The sequence below is a fragment of the Acipenser ruthenus genome, chromosome 2, assembly GCF_902713425.1.
Source record: "Acipenser ruthenus chromosome 2, fAciRut3.2 maternal haplotype, whole genome shotgun sequence".
NCBI classification, from domain to species: domain Eukaryota; kingdom Metazoa; phylum Chordata; class Actinopteri; order Acipenseriformes; family Acipenseridae; genus Acipenser; species Acipenser ruthenus.
In genome coordinates, this window is record NC_081190.1 from 3,369,114 (window position 1) to 3,391,245 (window position 22,132).

Sequence of the window (22,132 nt, forward strand, 5' to 3'; positions counted from 1 at the left end):
AACCCAGCAGGTGCTTGTTTTGTTCCCCTTAGGTGAACCCGGCTGATTTAACGAGTTCGGTGTGGATCGGCGGCAACAGTTCAAATGTGTTGTCATCATATCTGCTTCTTTCGACATCGCCAATATGAGATCATATATATATATATATATATATATATATATATATATATATATATGAAGGCCTTATGAGCTTCAGGTAGCTCGTTCACAACGGCGTCCTAGCACCAGCAGTGCTACTGCCCCCACCCCATTTTGTGTTGAATATTTTATGGGTCTTTTTTATTTGAATATGCAGATATGTCAAACAATGCTAAAGTAATAGAAGTTACTTCTGCATCCTGTTACAAAACCACACACTTTGACGGAGCAGTTTTAAATTAGCTCACAAACGATTACAAACAGCTTCATTACAGCGCTCTAAACAGCCAGTTTGAACAGGGACATGTTTTGGTGTTGGACAGCAAGTCTTTAACGTTGGGTTATTCTCAAACTGGAACACGTGTATTCATTCCAGCGCTCTAAACAGCCAGTTTGAACAGGGACATGTTTTGGTGTTGGACAGCAAGTCTTTAACGTTGGGTTATTCTCAAACTGGAACACATGTATTCATTCCAGCGCTCTAAACAGCCAGTTTGAACAGGGACATCATGTTTTGGTGTTGGACAGCAAGTCTTTAACGTTGGGTTATTCTCAAACTGGAACACATGTATTCATTCCAGCGCTCTAAACAGCCAGTTTGAACAGGGACATCATGTTTTGGTGTTGGACAGCAAGTCTTTAACGTTGGGTTATTCTCAAACTGGAACACGTGTATTCATTCCAGCGCTCTAAACAGCCAGTTTGAACAGGGACATGTTTTGGTGTTGGACAGCAAGTCTTTAACGTTGGGTTATTCTCAAACTGGAACACGTGTATTCATTCCAGCGCTCTAAACAGCCAGTTTGAACAGGGACATGTTTTGGTGTTGGACAGCAAGTCTTTAACGTTGGGTTATTCTCAAACTGGAACACGTGTATTCATTACAGCGCTCTAAACAGCCAGTTTGAACAGGGACATGTTTTGGTGTTGGACAGCAAGTCTTTAACGTTGGGTTATTCTCAAACTGGAACACGTGTATTCATTCCAGCGCTCTAAACAGCCAGTTTGAACAGGGACATCATGTTTTGGTGTTGGACAGCAAGTCTTTAACGTTGGGTTATTCTCAAACTGGAACACATGTATTCTGCTCGGTTTTGAGAAACAGCCGCCCAGAAAGGTTTAGCTGTTGGTTTTAAATTGTGAACAACAAATATTGTTAAGGCCTTTATATTCAGTTTCAAGAAAAATCAGACACACTCATTTTAGAGATTAAAACTTAAATTAAAACTTCTGAATTGCTCAGCGTACAGCCATTTACATTAGCAAAAGTAGCTCAAAATGGGTTTTCATCAAGTTTACTGAACAGTTGGATCAACAGCAATAGTCAATCTTTTTTCATGAAGTTTATTTATCAGAGACCCTACTTTATATCACATATTAGGTGTCAGTATAAAAACACAAAATGACAGTTCCATATGCAAATGCAGTACACATGAATGTTGCAGGGCATCATGCAAGACTAACTGCACTCTAATGGAGATTTATTTCTTTCTGACTGGTTGCTAAGATTCCTAAAAAGGCTCAAGTTAAAATTGTTAAACATGTTTAACACTAAACTGTAAACATTTAGGAAATCCACACTTGGTTAGTTTTAAACTGAGTATGCTTAGGTTAGTTTGAAAGAACATGTGATCCCTCCAAATGAACTCAGTTCTCAAGAAGTGGTCTCTGGTTTGTTTGAGTCTGCTTCAAGGCCTTAAGTACTATTCCACTGACTGGTGAAAATAAGCAGTATTGTATACAGGTCCATGCAGGAGAGCACATTAAAAACAGCAGGACACATGGTTTCCACAGGGACACAGCACTGTCAGTTTTTCAACACATAAAAAAACCAAACACAATACTCCAGAAACACAACATAGATTTAAGAGACAAAGGAAAAACATAATGCATTTCTACAAAGTAATGCATTTGTTCTACTAAGTAAACACATACTGTTTAGAGTGTGTGTGTCTCTCTCTCTCTCTCTCTCTCTCTCTCTCTCTATATATATATATATATATTATATACAGATACATATAAAGATAAAGAAATTAAGAACTTATTTATTAACATTTTCTGGGAGGACAGAAGCCCAGATACCTGGTACATTTTCATTATCAAAGAGGTTTATCTTGGTTCAATATCTCAGTAATTTCATTTTACCTCATAGGAATGGATAAAAGGCTATCAGTGAAAGCACACATATTCAGAGTTCTTCACATTGTTTTTGGACAGTCACCATATCTAGAACATATAAAACGATCCCTATATTAAGCGAAGAGCTTTTTAAATGTATTTCTCCACAGTTAAGGGCTTTTTCATTAATTTCCTATAAATACATTTTACCAGGCTTAGACTTTAAAAAAAAAAATGTAATCTATGTGAAATGCTGGACACAGAACATTTAATATTTTACTTAAATCAACAAATCCTACATGTTTTTTCCTGAAGACAACACCGTGCATAAACACATTCTTTGAATACAGCACTTATAAAAACTCTTTTGGCTGGTTTCACAAACCCCAGTTAGTAATCCAGCACAACTGTACGTCAGGTATCATTGAGCTTTGGAGACAATTTGAAACACGTTTTGGTTTTCTGCATGAATGTCCTCCACATGGGTTTGGAGCAAAAGTCCTTAATAGAAATTACACAAGTTAAAAAAAAAAATAGTGACTGAACAGCTATGTATAAAATTGCAGTAACACCCCATTCTCAGACTAAATAATGAAATGATGGGCTCCCCCCTCAAGTTCAAGTTATGTACTGTAGCCATCATTCCAGCCCATCACTTTGTCATACTCCTGGATTTTCTGCTTTATGTGGGACAGCTTACTCTTCAGGTATTCACAGCGTTCCTTTTTCTCCAGGAATGCCGGGTCCTGCAAAACACAATACACAGCGATTTCAACAATACATACCTGGATGCAATTACACTCACGGATGAACAAACATACATAGCATTTTCTTTAACAAGAGTTATGTTTTTTTTTTTTTAAAACAAACCCTGGTTTTTAAAAGTTAGTTTTGATAATCATGGAACTGCTGGTTTCCTCAACAGTCTAGAAAAAAGTTCCATGCACACACTGCATTTAATCTATGAACACTGACTTCTAAAAAGCATTCTTTAAACAATTCACAGGCTCCCGAGTGGCGCATCCAGTAAAGGCGCTCCACGTGGAGTGAAGGATGAGCCCTATAGCCTGGAGATCGCAGGTTCGAATCCAGGCTATGTCATTGCCGACCATGACCGGGGCTTCGGCGCACAATTGTTCGAGCGCCGCCCGGGTAGGGAGGGCTTAGGTCGGCAGGGGAATCCACGGTTCACCGCGCACCAGCGACCCCTGTGGCCGATAGGGAGAGCCATCAGATCTGTGTTGTCCTCCAGCACTGTAGGTCTGGTGGCCTCGCTGTGGATCCACAGCGCGAAAAATGACGGCTTGGCAGGAGCACGTTTCGGAGGACGCGTGTTCCAGCCTCCGTTTCCCGAGTCGACGGGGGGGTTGCAGCAGTGAGCCGAGGATACAGATAATAATTGGGCATACAAAATTGGGGAGAAAACCGGGGTAAAAAACCATTGGCGACGACTAAATTTATAAAAAAAAAAAAGATAATTCAAGTTTAAGGCATGTGAAAACTACCCTTTCTTTGAGGATATTACATGGCATTTTACTCAATGTATAATTTCCTATTAATAACAAATGAATGGATTTATGGGTTGAAAATCTGTAAAAGCTACTTTAAGGGGTATCAAGTTGAAAATACCATCTCTGCTGATGAGCACTTTTTATAATTCTGAGCTGTAGGACAGCTTTAAATGTGTCTGCAATTCCCTGTTACGTAATCCTGTAGATGCAGAATCTAGTATGAAGACACAGCCCTGCATTGGTTTAGATCTCAGCATTAAATAGTGTGCAAGCATAAAAACAAACAGCTTTGAACTTTCTCTTAAAAAGCTAAAAGTAGGACTCCATACTTACATTCTTTTTCTTCTCATATTCCCCAAAAATGTTACATATCCGGTCATGTTCCTAAAATTAAGATAGTGTTTATTAGATGTTGCTTGAAGATGGCAATACAATTTGATTTAGAAACAAGCAAGTAGGACCTAGGACAACAAACAGAATGTTTTAGCATGTAGTACTAGGAGGTAAGCTAGCCTCGACTTGAGTCACACTCATTGTGCAAGAGGACAGGAATTTCAAAGGGGAGGAACCCAGAAATATATAGTGAATAGTTTCTTCTAGCTTTCATACCTTCTTAACTTAGAAATACTAAAAGAAACTTGGTAAATTAAAATACGTTTCTTTTAGTATTTCTAAATTCAGCACTATTGGGTGTTGTATAGTTATGAATGAAATACCACCTACATTACATTATATACATGTTCATAGTAAATGGAAATGTCATGCACAATTAAAAAGTACATGTACAGCACTTCCAAGTCAATCACTTATTACAGTAACATACATTTAAAAAAAAGCAGTTTAGGATGTTCAGTGCTTTCCTCACACTGCTCTCTGTGTTAATCATGTGTCGATGAATCCTGATTCTTTACATGATATGTCACATCGTAACAGAGGTGCATTGCTCATATACTTCACTAAATGGTTCTTGAATGAAGAGTACGTGTGTTTTATAGCTGGTGAGAAAACATACTCTCCCTATCTCATTTAATTTGTTATCTTTTAACAAAACATTCCATTGTTAAATGATTGTTTGATCATCTCACAAGTAGCCCATCGGGACCATCAAATGTATTGCGATATATATCATTTCGTGACACAAGTGGATTGTTCCACCCCTACTGAACTGGCTCTGTTTCTTGCACTAACCATCTGGTTTTCTGGGAAACGTGGCAGCTTCTTCATCACTGAATCCATTTCAGTGAACTTCTTCAGGACTGCCTGGACTTCAGCATGGAGCTCTTTATATTCCGAGTGCTGGTCATTGAACACGGCTTTGTAGCGGTCTCGCTCGTCATCAGTCTTGATGCTAGGGTACTTACTGTGGGGACACAAGTATGGCTGCTACTGTTCAAAGCTGAATTCCTAGGATTTACAAGTTAAAATCTGAACGATTCATTAAAATAGGGTCCAGTGGTAAGCCAAAAAATATAATTTGACGTGGTTAATATGACATTAAATATTCCACTTTATGATTATTATTCACAATAGATAAAGCAGAATCATCGATTTTGCCAGCAATTGTTTACCTTCAAAAGTAAACCTAAATTGACAACAAAATCATTTGAGAGCATAACAGCATGTGTTTTACAGTAAGGGTGCCTTGTCTATATGCGACAATGCATGATCAGTATCTGCAGTACTTACGCAACGTAGTCCGGCACGACTAAAGGTTTAGGAATGTGTCCTGCAGGAATGTGCCCGCTTAAAACCCCTGGTTTCATGTCCACTGGTCTGAACTCCTTGTGAATTACTGCAGGTGCTCCCGCCCTGCCGTCTCCTACCACAGCTCCCTGCTGAATAAACAACATTTAAGAAGCTGTGTTTACTACATTAACCCTTTAACTCTTTTGGTGCATTGATGTGGTAAACTTAACTTTCTAATCACCCTGTATTTATATTCATATTTATGATGATTTTTTTTTTGTTATTTATTTCAAAACACTGTTTATCTTTTAGTAAACTACTGTGGGGTTTAGGATTTTGGGTTTAGGATGTGGAAGTGATCTTAAAGGCTGCCTGCAAACCTCCAAAGGATAAACATCTAACAGGTTACGCACCTACCCCCTGCAAAATGATAAACATATCAATACGAAAAAAACAGGTGACTTTGAATGCTTTTCCCCTATGCTGTGAACTAGATAGTATGTTGAATAATGTATTCTAACATAAGTCTGTGCACAGTTTGATAAAGCTCAGATGATCAAGTCAATAAGCAGATATAGGATATCATTGAAATAAAGAAAGATAAACAGATTCATAACATCACCACTCTCAAGCCTGACCGCCCTCACAGGTAGGTCACCATGACCATGCCATCAAAAACGAACAAATACCCATGCCAAGTTTTGCAACTATGCGATTGTTATGATAGGACAGGATCACCAGACGTACATCTGATAGCCTCCCCTACTGTACACCCCCTACACAGAGGAACCAAAGCAAACATTTCAACAAACTAGTTACAGCCTGAAGAATGTGTTGTTGCACTGAAACTAGAAACATCTACAATACTTTTTCAATGTTTCCAGCCTTTGACACCATGCTATGTTTAAACCATGTTTGTCACAAACGTTCATGTTAAAATGCTTCATATAAATAAGTTCAGATAGTCATTACGGAGCTCCTGCACACACCTGAGCTGTTCATGTTAAAATGCTTCATATAAATAAGTTCAGATAGTCACTACGGAGCTCCTGCGCACACCTGGGCTGTTCATGTTAAAATACTTCACATAAATAAGTTCAGATAGTCATTACGGAGCTCCTGCACACACCTGAGCTGTTCATGTTAAAATACTTCACATAAATAAGTTCAGATAGTCACTACGGAGCTCCTGCACACACCTGAGCTGTTCATGTTAAAATGCTTCATATAAATAAGTTCAGATAGTCATTACGGAGCTCCTGCGTGCACCTGAGCTGTTCATGTTAAAATGCTTCATATAAATAAGTTCAGATAGTCATTACGGAGCTCCTGCGTGCACCTGAGCTGTTCATGTTAAAATGCTTCATATAAATAAGTTCAGATAGTCATTACGGAGCTCCTGCACGCACCTGAGCTGTTCATGTTAAAATGCTTCATATAAATAAGTTCAGATAGTCATTACGGAGCTCCTGTGTGCACCTGAGCTGTTCATGTTAAAATGCTTCATATAAATAAGTTCAGATAGTCATTACGGAGCTCCTGCGCGCACCTGAGCTGTTCTTTACTAGTTCTGTAAACTTTGCAGTTTGTTTGTCTTTTTATAAGAACTGCTTTGTGAATATGACCCGTAGATTCTAGAGGTCATCGTGCTTGCCAGAATTGTGACTGTTTGCTCACAGTAAAATATAAACAGTGATACAGTATATCAAACAAGGTTTAGGCTACTGAGATTTGATTAGCTTTTTTGTTGAGTTATTGGCCAAAATGGCAGCAAACATACACGAACAATGCAATCTTGTTTGCTTTCCAATAATACACGGCTGCTATCTTGTAATTGCAAGTCACAATCAGTTCAGGAAGAAGTGTATTAGGCTATTCATATTTGGTCTTGGGCAGAGCATTGTAAAGCTGATAAAACACTAACACTCATTCAAAGGGTCAACTGTCCAGATTAATGGGTCTCTACAGGAGACAGCTCTAAATACTTCCACTCTTCATCACAATATTAATCCTGCTGGTTTCTTATTGACCCACCTAATTATTATTACTACATTCAATAAAAATGTGAATTGAAGTCACTGGAAAAATCAGGGTTATACATTTAAGGATGACTTTGTTGATGGAGGTTGTTTAAAATTAAAAAGACCCCTTAATATTTTCTACACTAGCAATGACTACATGGATTAACATTTCAAAAGCCCACCCAACCCTCCCACAGAGGCTGTTTCATATACAAATAAACACCTCCATTCTACTGTACAGAACAGTGTTCCTCTCATTTCATTAATGGGTAATGTGATGGAGTACTCCAGAGCATTGTTTTACTGTAATACAGTACAAGTTATACAAGATCATTTTGTAGATCATTCAAAATGAAAGAATATTCAAAAGATTTGTTTACATTTTGAAAGAATATTGTAAAAACTTGTCAGAGCACAAAAACAATACTGATATTGCTGACAGCAGGGTAAAGGTCAACCACAAGATAAAGAGGTTAGTCTGGTAAAATTCATACCGTACTTCAGTATCAGGAACTCAAGATCAACGAGGAAGTCCTGCTGCCAGGGGACATTACCTGGAATGTTGTGTTTTGCTTCTTTTTTGTTTTCAAACAAATATTGCCTGAAACCCCTGCCCTGGGTCTTTGGATTATAATTATATCTTCTTCTGGACGCCAAAGCAATAAGCAAACATCTAGGGCTGAAAGCTAAGTGTGACAATGAATGGTGTTTATCTGCACCACTTTCAACCAGAAAATGCTAACCTTTAGTAAAGAGCAATGCCTGGAATGCAAAAACATCAAAGGTACTTGAGTACTACAAGCTCTGGCTTGACTACTCAATATATGGCCAAGACTTGGTTTGCACTGTACTGAATAGAATTTGATAATACCTTCATTCAATCATGAACATGAAAAGGTACACAACCAAGACCTACTGCAGCACATCCATCGTATGTACTGTAGAAATGTAAATCTGACAAAGACAGATGCCTTCATATAACCTCCCTGTCCTGAATACAGTCAGCACTTACACAAGCATTAACTTTGGGGGAGTTTTGGGCTACCTTATCATCAATGGGAGAATCTAAGATGTTCAAGTACCCTACTTATAAATGTATTATGCTATATTCTTTGTGTTAGTTTGCAATAATATACTATGATGTATCTTATTATTAATCTACTTTATTATTGTTTAACAATAATTCTTTGTAACCAGTAACAATATTATTAGTGGAATTGGATTGAGTCTGTAAAACGGTTAATTGATAGAAACTCATGCTAGCATGTTGAAGTTTGGGGCCTCTCTCTTATCAAGAGGTAGGATCTCTAAAATATACATGGAGCCTCCTTAGCATTCCAATCCAGTACAGCAAAGGCAAGTAAAATGAAAATAACCCAAATAGTGTAAGGACAGTTAAAATTGAATTAAAAGAAATAATGGTTTGTGACTTTACTATAAGGTAGAACAATATGACGTGTATTAGCCGAAAGTTTATAAGAATTTGGAACTAAGAGAATATAGTGCAGAAATTAACTTGAAGTAAGAATTTTAGTCAAAATAGAATGGTACCAGTCTGTGTCAGGCATACCGCAAGCTTGCAAAAGAGAAGGTAATTAATCTTGGTAACCCTTGCATGTTTATAGTACCAGGCAGAGGGTGAAGTTTGGGGGTTTGGAATCCAAGGTTTATATAATGAGTGATCTATTACATATAATAAATATTTCTTGGAACAAATGACGGGGGCGCATAGCATAGGACCATGGAATGCCATACATCTGAGAAGATGCTTACAAAAGAGTCTTCTATTAATGATGGATGACCTTGATAGAGAAGCAGGTGGTTCAGAACTTGCCTGAACAGGATTTTTGTAAAAAAAAAAAAAACAGAGAGAGGTCACTTTTAGTACTGAATGGCTAAAATGAGACTGTTATATTTTGATTATGTTCCTGATAGACTGAATTTAAGTGAGAATGCTTGAATATATAGTTTGATATAAGCTTTCTACCAGCCCCATATCCAATATATTTTAGTTAATTGTTAAACCACATCTATGTATGTAATGAAGCCAACCAAATAAGGAGAAGGTCCTTTGATGTTAAAAGGGACACATATACACCAGGATAGGTGTTATATAATAAAAAACACATCTTCCTATGTACTGAACTGTATCCACATGCATGCTGTGTTCAGGACCTCTCTGGTACCAAGAAAGAATAACATCAGTTCAAAAGTTCACCTTACATATTTTGGAGATGTAGCAGAGGTGGACTAGGGGATGATGGCTAATTAATCTTATGAAGGGAGTTACCAGGTGTTTTAAAAAAATGTTATTAACTTGAAGGACAGGAGCTGTTAAGGCTGATTAATGTTTATAACTTAATTGAGACTTCTGACGCAAGAAGTGAGGCAAAAACTCTATAAAAACCGAGGTAAAACCTTTGTCAGGTATCACCAACTTGCTAACTACAAGTTGTGTGATCTATGCTCTGAAGATCTCTGATCGAACTGATTGCTGTTGGTGTCAGGTTCAGAAGTCATTACCTTTGAAGACAGTTCCTGTCCTTACCTTATTCTATACATCTATATACAATTTGGGAGGTAAGAACTATTTTGAATCTATCTCTCTCCTATATTGATGCATTACTATAAGGTATATGACTTATGTTTTAGTCTATGAGATTGATATAGTGGATGTTTTAGGACTTAGCGGTGGGCGTCTTTAGTTTTATGCATGCGTAGCCTTAGGGCAAAACATGTTGTAACCATACAATGTATTGAATTATTAATGCTAACACCTGTTAAGGCACTGGACTGCCCAGTTTGCCTGTCAGCTGGGATTCCACGTAGTCTGTAACTACTCAATCCATTTTTTAGCAGTTAATAAACCGAAGGGGTACTAATACTACTCTGATTCATTAAAACTTCAAATCAAATGAGTCTGCGTAAATTTCTTGATTATTAAAAGTCATCTGGATACGTTGCATGCCCAGTGCACTAACGATCCACTTACAGGAGTCTGAAACATCTTCATGTCCTCCTGAACGTCTCCCGAGTTTAAGAGTGTGCTTAGAGTATATATATATATATATATATAAATAAATAAATAAATAAATAAATAAATAAAGAGTATGTGCGAACCCGACACCAAACACTTAGAAACTTAGAACATATTATTAAACCACTGAAATGTCTGGTATCTGTGCCTTATTGTAGCTTTCAGCATCATTTCCCAATGTATTTAACACTTCTACTAATTCAAACCATGTTTAGAAACGTGTACTCCCTGGGTTAATTCAAATAGTCAATTGCATACAGTACACCGATAAATAGATCCATACATTTCAATCAAGGAGGTACAAATTTGAACAAAGCAAAATAGTTACCGTCAGTTTAGGTCCAGCAGGTTCTGATGTTTTCATCTAAAAATATTAAACAGAAACATACAGACAAGATCAATAACAGGTCCCGTCACTGGTGACAAGTCAGGGTTCTTCTGCAGCAGGCTGCTTTCTACAGCAGGTATACATTAGTGCAGAGGACTGACTGTTCTGAAGACACATGGTCTATATTGCAGGTTTTACTTGAACGCCTTCAAATTCAGTACTTTATTACTTATACCCTGTTTACACTAGGCACTTTTAAGCCGTCTCTGAGACGGCTTAGATCTTTTTTTTGTAGTGTAAACGCAGCCGTCCCAGGTCCAGACGTCCTAAAAGTGTCCTGCTCTAGAAATCTGGTAACTCTAGATGTGAATATATGTATAAACACTACTGTCAGGTCCAAAAGCGCTTTACTTTTAAACAAAGGACTGTATTCGCCCCTAGAATGGCATCTTTTGATTAATGAAAGGCTTTATTATTTTAATTGTATCATTGATAGTACCGTGATGCGCTGTTAGCATCTGGCGAATAAACTTGAGTTCTGGGGGGAGAACGGACACAATTGAAAGTTGCAGATATTTCTTTTTAGCTATTAAACGAATGAGGCCAAACAGGGCACTAATGTGTCTTTGAACACCCTGCGAGTTTGGCTTACCTCATGTTCCCTATGCTCCTTGTATCTCCTTGCTGCCTCGTGCCTCCACAGCTTCAGGCAGACGATCGCGCTGACGAGGTACATCAACACGGTGACAAACAGAAAGATCATCCCTGCCGTCTGCCCCCCTTCCACTCGGCAGAAGGCTCCATTGATGCCGTTGTTAAACAGCGGGTAGGAGCAGAGCCCTCCTCGATTCGCGTCGTTCACATAGACGATCGCGGCGGCCAGGTACAAAATGAAGAGGGCAATGTTCAGGCCAAACTCGGTCAGGGGCCACCAGTGGGAGTCCAGGAGAATGGTGCGGTAGTACATGGTCATGCCGAGAACCAGAAGGATCACGGTCACCAGCCAGGCCAGCCCGGCCACCACCAAGATGAAGGGAGTTTTGGGCCCACTGTAGTAGTACCCCCCATATGCGCTGCTCCCCCCGTAATCGTAAGGCTGCCGGTACCCAAACATGTTGAACCACTCGTTGTCCTTGTGAATGTAGGCGCAGACGCAGGCAAAGACAGCCGCGCCGAGCAGCAACTCAAAGATAGCCAGGATTCGCAGCAGGCCGGGCCAGGACTTCATGTACGAGTATTTCATGTGGTATTCCTCCACCCTCTCGCTGTAGGTCATTGCCGTACGGTGTGTCCTCCTGTCCAGGGAATCGTAGGGGTCATGTGGGAGCATGGGCAGGCGGGAGTTGTAGCTGCTCCCCGTGCCCCCGTAGGGATCCCGGTAGGAGCTGGCGGCCGAGGTCTTCATCTTGCGGGTGTCAAAGGAGGGGGAGGCTGGAGGGGAGCACTCCTTCCCACGGCTGACGGGGCTGTCCGAGTCTGCGGCAGGCATGTCCCGCTGCGGCTCGCTGCGGCTGCCCCGGAAGAAGTTCTTCACGGAGTCCGGGATGAACCGCCTCACGGGTTTCAGTTCTAGGGCTTCGATCGGCTCGTCGCTCTCGCTGTGGTAAAACTCAGGGCCGACGGGAGGGTGTATGGGTAGTGGGGGAGGAGGAAGGGGGTCAGAGCTCCGGGCCAAATCGCTGCCCCTCAGCTCATCCAAAGACCTTCTTGAGTCCACTGGAACAGGGGGGTCCACTGAAACCTCATCATATCGAGGGCCCCGGATCCGATCGAATCGGACTGAAGAATTTCCTCCAGACGACATCTGAAATATTCTCTGCCCTGGAGGGGGGAATAGGAAGGGACAACATTTGTTTTACCTCATCTGGAAACAAGAGCCCCATTAAAGCTGTACACAAGTTTAAATGGTTAGTTACAGAAAACGAAATGGTGTACAATTACCAGTAATTCCACATTTTTAATACACCTACAATCTTTTACAATCTCACCCAATGTGACCCAATACAAAAGAACTACTCACCTCCACCACTTAAAAAAAAAATACTAAGATGTTTTTTCATCCCCCTACCCCTCTCCTCTCCACACCACCCCCCAGACGAGGGAACTAAACTGAGGAGACGTTATTAATTTTTCCTAGTGAAACTAGTGAAAAAAAAACACTAACCCGAAGGAATTGGTTTGCTTAGGAGTGGGTTTAGTTTTCCATCCCATGTTACACAGGTTTCCCAAGAGGAAAGCCAGCTGTTGTTCTGTTAGGTCTTTGTCAAGATGCTTTGTTTGCTCTGCCTCTGGATAATCAAACCAGACCAGGCCCGGTAACGCTCATTTTCTACACAGTGCCCTGCTGGAGGCAATTAGCTTACTCCGGACAAACACTTCCATCTGCTTGAAAATGGAATTCCTGGCATTTGCGCTTGACTTGTTTCTCTGTACTGTCAGTACAGTACAGTAGGTCTTGCACGGCTGTGAAAAGGGGCTCTTGTTGGAGTATTTCCATCACTCACTGGCACTGGTTCAACTAACTAATCCTGTGTTTAAAGGCAAATTAGCAGATGGCTCCAGTCTCCATCTCAAAATGAGAGAAAATGTCTAGGGCGTATTAATATACCCATCATACTAAGACATCTAAGATCCCCAGCAGCACGATGGACATGTCCACTAGGAGGCACGCGGGTAGCTTGCATAATGACTAGAAAGTGAAGCAACCCATTTAGCAATAGGTAGGAACAGCATTGTGGTTTTCAGATAGAGGTAATCAGATGGTGTACAGGGATTTTTATACACAATGTCAGAATTCAGTCTCTGTCCATTGTACTGCAGGAGATAGATGCCTTACAGTTTACGTAGAGTCATCCTCATTTTACATTGTGCAGCTATGTGCCCCATTGACCACATATTAGCCTTTTTAACCTGCCTTTTTTAGAATATATTCTCTTGCACATGTTCAGTGAAACTGCGATTCTGAGGATTAAAGTATGGTGTACTATTTGATATGCCCTGGTGATTTCATCACATTCTGAGAGACCCTGGAAACTGTCTGTGTTTGCTGCTTTGGCATGGCCCGTGTTTCATAACAGTCCAAGTAAGTGACCCATGAAGTGTTAATATTACATCATCTGCCAGCTGCAGTATGTGATAAAGTAAAGCAAGAATCCATCAGTCTCACCACCATATAACCCACAAGGCCTACATCGTATTACATCTTGTTACTTAAAGTATGACATCTCTCAACTGAAAATCCTACCTGCATTTAAGTGCTTAAGTACAGTAGGTCCCAGGGAAAAGTGACAAAGGCTATCAAAAAGATATGACTGCAACTTTTTCTGTAACTACCACCTGCAGAAAATGACTTGGCAGTTTTGTGAAAGCAAGCAATTCCAAACCAGCTTCTAAGCACATCATTTATACCCCTCCGGTACAATGTTCTGCATGTATCTGAACCAGGGCCCGTTACAAACAAAGGGGTGCCTTTCAAAGCGCTTCCTCCGGTCTTTACTTCTGTTTTTTGAAAGCAGAAAAAACTGATGATTTTAAAACATAATTGTAAAACCACCAAGCAGAACAATTCAATGCCTCTTCAGCACTCAAGCTGCTTGCTTCTCATTTCGTAACATGGAATTTTCTCCTCTCACAAAATAAAACAGGAGCTAATTAGATGCTGGAATAAAAGCTTTGCAAAAATGTCCCAATGTGTTTTCCTACCAGGGTCAAATCTAAAGAGCCTTTAGGTTATATGTAGGGCGTCTGATTTTCGAGTGAATTTTTTTTTCCAAATTTAGGTGAATGCTTTTTTTAAAAATCGGGTAGAATTATTTATTGGTGAAATCAGGTGGATTTATATATACATATATATAATCAAGAAAGAATAAAGATTCAGGTAGAAATTGGGTTTTATTTAGAAAGAAATAAATGCTTAAGCACAAAGTGTTGACAACAAAGTTGTCGTCAACAGTTTAAACCCCCAACGTAGGCAAACTTTTGACGACATCTCTCTCTCTCTCTCACACACACACACACTGTATATGGAGGCATGTCCCCATTTCAATCAATTTATATTTTGTAGTAGAGTTGCAGGTATAATTGCTCACAGAACATACAGGAAAACTAAACAACTTTACTCCATGCTGTTTTACAAAGAGAAACGATCGCCTGTTACATCTAAATGCTCTTGGCTTAAACACACACTCATAAAACAAATAACTGAAAAAAAGCATTCGGGGGGGGGGGGGGGGGGGGGAGATAAATCGGGTTAAACCCGAAAATCAGACACCCTAATTATATGTTGTGGCATTGCATCAATGACAGAATGAGAGCAGAAAGGAATTCAGATTTGCTAAACCCTCTTGGCTTATCAAAGGGGTTTGAATGCAGCCGAGATAAACTGGTCGATTGATAATGCATAGTAAAGCTTTTTTTTTTTCCACAATGATGTTCTGAAAATAGCTGTTCTCTATCTGGGAAGGCTGGTTTATTGTAACTGTGTACTCCCTAAGGGAGGAATGGGTTATTGGCTAAAGAACACGTTTCAAATTCAAGACTCAAATCACACAGATCAGGCACACTTACCTACCAACTTCCACAACTATTAAACACTCAACTCCATTTAGAAATACGTGTCACTTAATTTCAGAGATTCCAAACAAACAAATAAACAACAGCTGCAGGACACAAAGCACAGAATAATCCCACTCAGCAATTATTTTCTTTTAGTTTTAATCAGCTGTTACTTTTGCTATTTGAGTTGCACAATAAAACAAAAATTGTGATGAAAGACTGCTGGCAAGAAAGGAATAAGTGGACCATGGCTAACCAACATTTTTATACTTAAACGTCATTACTGTATTTTTTGTACTGGTGAATTAAGTTAATTATAATTAAACATCATTGTCATATTTCAAAGTTGGAGTGATTTAGAATGATCCGAAAGGCTCAAATCAATCAAAGCATGCAACCTCCTCTTTCTGTTAGTATCGAACTATTAGCATAATTGCTTATCATTATAATTAGTGGGTTAGTCTTAATAAAAATGGTTTCACTTAAGTACCTCGTAAGCACGCAGCAACTCAGCAAGACTTACATGGCCTTGCTGGAAACGTCCAAGCTTTCTCTCACCAAGGAGCCAAGCACCTGCAAGAGAGATAATGGTGAAACCTGTCACTCATATTAACACACCATCAGTGAATAGACACATCAGTGCTATTGTGTGATCTGCTGCTATTCAAGCTTACTTCCCCATGCAAATTGAACCCATCAACAGGACAGCATTTGGAGTGCACTTTACAGGGATGGAAATAAGTCTCCCTTTGCATAGATGTTTGCCCCATTCCTGGTTTTACTGTTTAATATGACACCCCTGAGTTTGTTATCTATGCACTGTGGCTAATCAAGCTTGTATTAAAACCTGGAATGGGTGAAACTGCTATTCAATAGGAGTTGTATTTCCACTCCTGCTTTATAATGGTCATCAAGACTGGTTTACTTTTAAATGACCAATGCAATGTATCTTAAGAGAACCCATGTGGGTGCTTTAATGTGGCCTGAAGTCAAATCTATTTTCAACATGTATTCTTTAGAGTAAAACTATAAGCAGGTAAGTCAGGTAAACACATGTTTCAGCTAGTGTGTCCTTCACAGATTAAAGCGTTCTGAAGTTATGTACAACCTTACATTTAATCTTTAAATCAAACTGGTTACTGGGAAACACTTATCAAATAATCTGGTTTCTGCGTTTAAATAATGCCTTGAATGTGTTTACTTCCAGTATCTGCACTCATTGTGTGCTATATCGACTGCATTTGTAAATCACATTGCTTCCTCATTGTATGTATTTACTGTGTCTGGATGCGTATAACTTCTATATATAGTGGGACTTCATTGTACTCAGGCATCAACATACCCAAATCTTAGAATGGGAACATTTTAACATAACCTTATCATTTTAACATAATCTTATCATTTTAACATAATCTTATCATTTTAACATACTTATTTGAAATCGGAAGCCTGTATTTGGTTGAAAATGTTAACATACAAACGGATTTGCATTTCCATACAATAAATTAATATAGTTGGCTGAAAATGTATGTTAAAGAAACGTTTTGGGTTATTTTGTTTCGGGCCACACGACAACAGCCTTGAATGTTAAATATTTTCCAAATGTTTATCATTCCCGACACTTTTTTTGGTTACGTGCCAAGTACTGTTCCGAATAACTTGATGCTTCAAAATGCAGCGCTTTACAGAAAAACATGGTTTATTCATGACTTCGTTTGTTTAGTTCAGTGTAGCATACTTTCTTGCCCCCAGAAACAAAACCAATAACACAGTTCTATGTGAAGCTCCTGATTTTGAACATAAAGTTTCTATTTTCTCTTCGGATCGAATGGCGCTGATTTGGTTTGGCCTCGGGCGTTAGCAATAGTGTCAGACCAACATATAACAACACAAACAAACACCAGTACGCATTATTTCTTTTCAAACATGTACACCCGGTATTAAAAAAAAAAAAAAAAAAGTAAGCAGCCTACGGGAACGCCGCGGTTCAGTTCCCATTCACCTGCAGTGTCAGGTCACGGTATAGACTAGTACACCCTACTTTACGCTAAATCAAAATATATTTACACACATTTTAAACGCTTTCGTGAAACGAAAGCTTAAACCCCATTCTCATTGTTTGTGCGTAACTGTACTAACATCTTAACTGGCCTACACACAACTCTAATTACGGTAACCCCCCCCCCTGAAATATAACAAACCAGTGTCCTTATAACTTTTCTTTTTAACAACAAAAACCGAAAGTTTCATTAAATCAATATTAATAACCCTGTAAAATCTCATGAAGTTTGTAATCCCCATTAAATGCTCCAGTATTCACCGCCAGGCAGGTTAATAGTTGTAGAAATGGTGTTTCCTACCTGTTTGTTAAATTATCTTCCCTTTCCCTGTATCACCCAAAACATGGCGAGCGATACAGCCGCCTGGGAATCGATCACGTGACAGACCCATCCCCGAGAATGACGTCACCCGATGTCTCACAGGTAAAACACACCTGGCCAGCCAAGAACGCGGAGACAGTAAAGCTGCTGCCGCAGGGTAAGTGAAACTGGAATTGAGTAATCCAGGACAAATGCTACATCACATCAGATACTTCTTTCGGTTGGTTCGAAATTAACCCTTTGTATGCTCACGTTTACACCGTGTACCTGGTACTATTGATTCAAATGAATAAACACCGAGTTTCATACCGGGTACTTTTCCGGTGGGTTGTGAGGTTAACCTGCTGACATACCAATTAAGGTTTTGTTTTTTAAATTAGTGACACACTTAGGAAATTGCTATGCATGGATAACCGAATATACAAATAAGTCTGGTAAGACGCAAACTATCAAATTAATCGAATTAGGTAATGGGGGATACTTTGGACGTGGTTCAAAACTGGACCAAGGTTGTTTTTTTGTGGAAATACATTTTGTTTGTTATTTCTGTTAGGGAAACAATGTTTGTTAAAATGCTTTTGTACTCGTTTTTTGTCAGCTTCTTTGGTCGTTTCAATGAGATTCATCCAGATTAATTTAACATCAATAAAAAAAATATATAGGCCCTAAATCAAATAAATAAATAAATAAATACATTAACAAACAGGATGTTTATTTTATTCCTTATTTACCTTAAAAAAATAAAAATAAAAAACTTTGAGAACAGTATGAACACAAGAAAAAAAAATGGGGGGCATATTGTTTGAAATCTGTGGCCCTTTGGCTAACCCAGAAATGGGCTTGTCTATTATGAAACGAGTTGGCATCTCAGCGCATTGACTTGAATGGAAAGACAAGGCCTGGACACAAACCACAAACCATACGGTTCGAAGATGAACATCTTACCATTTGACTAAAGAGCAAGCTCTGTAGTTGAGAGGTAAGTATGTGGTGTATGCTGATGCAGTGCTATTAGTGTGTGACGTGTGTTGATGCAGTGTTATTAGTGTGTGACGTGTGCTGATGCAGTGTTATTAGTGGGTGGCGTGTGCTGATGCAGTGTTATTAGTGTGTGGAGTGTGCTGATGCAGTGTTATTAGTGTGTGGAGTGTGCTGATGCAGTGTTATTAGTGTGTGGAGTGTGCTGATGCAGTGTTATTAGTGTGTGGAGTGTGCTGATGCAGTGTTATTAGTGTGTGGCGGGTGCTGATGCAGTGTTATTAGTGTGTGGCGGGTGCTGATGCAGTGTTATTAGTGTGTGGCGGGTGCTGATGCAGTGTTATTAGTGTGTGGCGGGTGCTGATGCAGTGCTATTAGTGTGTGGCGGGTGCTGATGCAGTGCTATTAGTGTGTGGAGTGTGCTGATGCAGTGCTATTAGTGTGTGGAGTGTGCTGATGCAGTGTTATTAGTGTGTGGCGGGTGCTGATGCAGTGTTATTAGTGTGTGGCGGGTGCTGATGCAGTGTTATTAGTGTGTGGCGGGTGCTGATGCAGTGTTATTAGTGTGTGGCGGGTGCTGATGCAGTGTTATTAGTGTGTGGCGGGTGCTGATGCAGTGCCATTAGTATGTGTTATATGCTGATACAGTGCTATTAGTGTGTGGCGTGTGCTGATGCAGTGCTATTAGTGTGTGGCGTGTGCTGATGCAGTGCTATTAGCTCTTCAGCTGCTAGGAGGATATGCATTGCAATTGTTATCACCAATTGACATGCGTGGGGTACCTGGCTGAGGTACCCCTTTGTGTTAATCTCAATTCACATGTCAATAATCTTGTGAAACCTCACAGCTAGGCTTCTTTTGAATTCCCTGTGAGAAATTCACCAGTAATGATCTATCCTAGTCAGAGCTGGTGGTTTTCTGCTTTTCACTGGTCATACTGGTTCAGTAACCCTAAAGCTGGTTGAAGAATTGGTTCATGAAAAGACAGAGAGAAGCACCTGTGCACTTTTGAAGTCAATCCATGGTTGTCTGCAGTTCTAATGTAATGTAACTGCTGTAAACCTGGGCATTTTAAGTACCTGCTGATTACAGTCAGGAAACCAGCCAACATTTACTGTGGCATTTTCAATAGGGTTTCCAGAGCTCGCACTGAACTTCTGAAAACAAAACAAAAAGAGTTATCCAGCAAACTATGTCATAAGTGTGAATTTTATATTTTTGTAAGCCCAAACAAAGTCTTGGGACATGTTTTAAATAAAATAATAATACAGTCATGTGATCTGATACATATTTGTAGTGTTACTGTAGGCAGCCCACATGCTTACCTATAAACACAGAACAGATTTAGGAGTTGATCTAATTAACTATGCCTCGCCAGGATAAGCAGCAGCTACATTCATGTTATTCCTGCTCTGAGAGATCACCCAGGAATGCATCGGCAATCGATCCACATTTAGGTAGTTGATGCAATCCAGGGGAATTATCAGGTACTGTAAAATGCTGAAAAGAAATGTGTACTATAGAGCTGACAACCCAATAGTTAAAATGATTGTTGTGCGATTCCTTTACTGTGAATGTATACCCCCCCAGTTACCGTCCCTTATTGTTATATATCCTGTAAAAGCGCTTGTGCACAAATAAATAACCTCCATCGCCCAGGCGTGAAGTCTTTTGTTCCATTGTGTGAAATAATTTGTTGATTTCTGGAATGTGCTACCTCGGATGTAGAACACTCAAAGATGTTTCCTGAAGCAGATGAAAAACATTTCACATGAATAGAGGGTTGAGTCATGTAAAGGTATGATACACAAAATGAGTACAATACACAATTAGAGCTAGCTTGACTACTGCTGCAGCATAAGGTCAAGTTTGGGAGGTGTCACAATGCTGTGACCCTTTCTCCTTGTTCTTTTGAACTTTGCTCCATTTGTACTGACTGCGCATGTGAAGTTTAAAAATAAAGCATCAAATATCACGTAAGATTGTATGTCACATGCTGCCTACTTAATACAGTGTACAGGACAGGCACACTTGGAATAAAGAAGCTTCCTTCTAGACCCCTGACTCTCTGTATTATAACACTGCATCCCCATTTTGATCAGGGTACTCTACAGTCTGCCCCTACCCCACCACCTGGTATAGCAGACCTTTGTTACAAAGAATGTCATGCATTAAGAGGTTCAAATATACTAAATGTACCACTTTTAGTAATATGGCACAACAGCAAAGGAAACCAGTTTTTTTTTTAGCCTGCAGCCTAATGACTGAAACCACATGTGACGAGGCAGCATCACAGGCAAGGCTGTTACTGCCAGGAAGCGAGACTCAGAGACACAACTTGCAAGTTTAAAGTGCTAGTGCACACTTTAATAAGAAAATCATAACAAAACAAATAGGCACAATGGCCAAAACAAACAGCTGAAACAAAACCGTAGATACGTATATATTTTAAAGACCACGGTGGTAGACAGAGTCGCTGCTTTCATAACAAACACGGCTACATAAACTCCCTACACACAATGATAATTATCTACACACATATTTACCCACTAACTCCAAACTAACACCCGTGATCACCCATTTTATACACCTGTGGCTGGAGCCTAATTATTTATTCAATTCACGGCTCCAGCCACATTCCCACAGGTTTTTGCAGGGAGGAATTTAACCCCCTCCCTGCCACCCACTATTTCCCACACCTGTGCACGGGCAGGGCTTTCACCCTGCCACACCATGGTAAGAGGCTTCACCAGTCACACTGTGTTGCACTAGGGCACTTCATGGCATGGTGTCAGTGCCAGTACACAGATGAACAGCTCCTTCTATACCACGACCATGTTATATGATGATTGCACCCCATGGCAATCTGTATCACCTATGGATGGGTGCTGCTAATCTTTTCCATGAGGGACCATGTGATTTTCCCACACACCATCGACCAGCATGGGTCATAAAAGGTGTGTGTGTGTCAGTAGGGGCAACGACACAGTCCCCGTGCGGGCGTCACATTCTCCCTGTGAGCCAGGCTCCTCATCTGTACAATAACATTATAAATATAACATTACACATTTGAGTGTCTCTTTTTCAACCCCCCCCCCCTTTTTCAATGTACTAGTTCACAGCTTGGTATATTGCAGACAGCAGAGATTACAGATGCACTCCCCTTTGTAAAATCACCTTACTTCAGTCTTCTCAAATGCAGGCCCGTGTGTTGAATGTTAGTTAGTCTGCCTGTCAAATAATGATCTAAGCAGATCCAGCAACAGAGAATCACATCTGAAGCTGAGTTAAGCATTGTCTTTACTTTGATCACCAGTGGTAAAACAGGTGTAATCACTTGAAGAGAACTCATCCTGCCACTAGAGGCTGCTTTCTGAGGA

General features: G+C 39.8%; 1 protein-coding gene across 5 annotated transcripts; it reads right to left on the reverse strand.

Annotated features, from left to right (window-relative positions):
• Positions 1–2,507: 2,507 nt before the first annotated feature.
• Positions 2,508–17,889, reverse strand: LOC117403807 (MARVEL domain-containing protein 2-like). 5 transcript variants are annotated; one of them, XM_034006230.3, is made up of 8 exons: positions 17,754–17,889; positions 15,917–15,966; positions 11,492–12,660; positions 10,840–10,875; positions 5,454–5,602; positions 4,956–5,127; positions 4,101–4,151; positions 2,508–3,002 (listed from the first exon to the last, which is right to left on the reverse strand). In XM_034006230.3, exons 3-8 carry the CDS (start codon positions 12,641–12,643, stop codon positions 2,880–2,882), a joined length of 1,683 nt encoding a protein of 560 aa, XP_033862121.2. In that variant the 5' UTR covers positions 12,644–12,660; positions 15,917–15,966; positions 17,754–17,889; the 3' UTR covers positions 2,508–2,879. The 5 variants fall into 5 exon arrangements, with proteins under 5 accessions (XP_033862121.2, XP_033862122.2, XP_033862119.2 ...); XM_034006231.3 differs by having other exon boundaries at positions 5,454–5,599; positions 15,884–15,966; XM_034006228.3 differs by having other exon boundaries at positions 15,884–15,966.
• Positions 17,890–22,132: the final 4,243 nt, after the last annotated feature.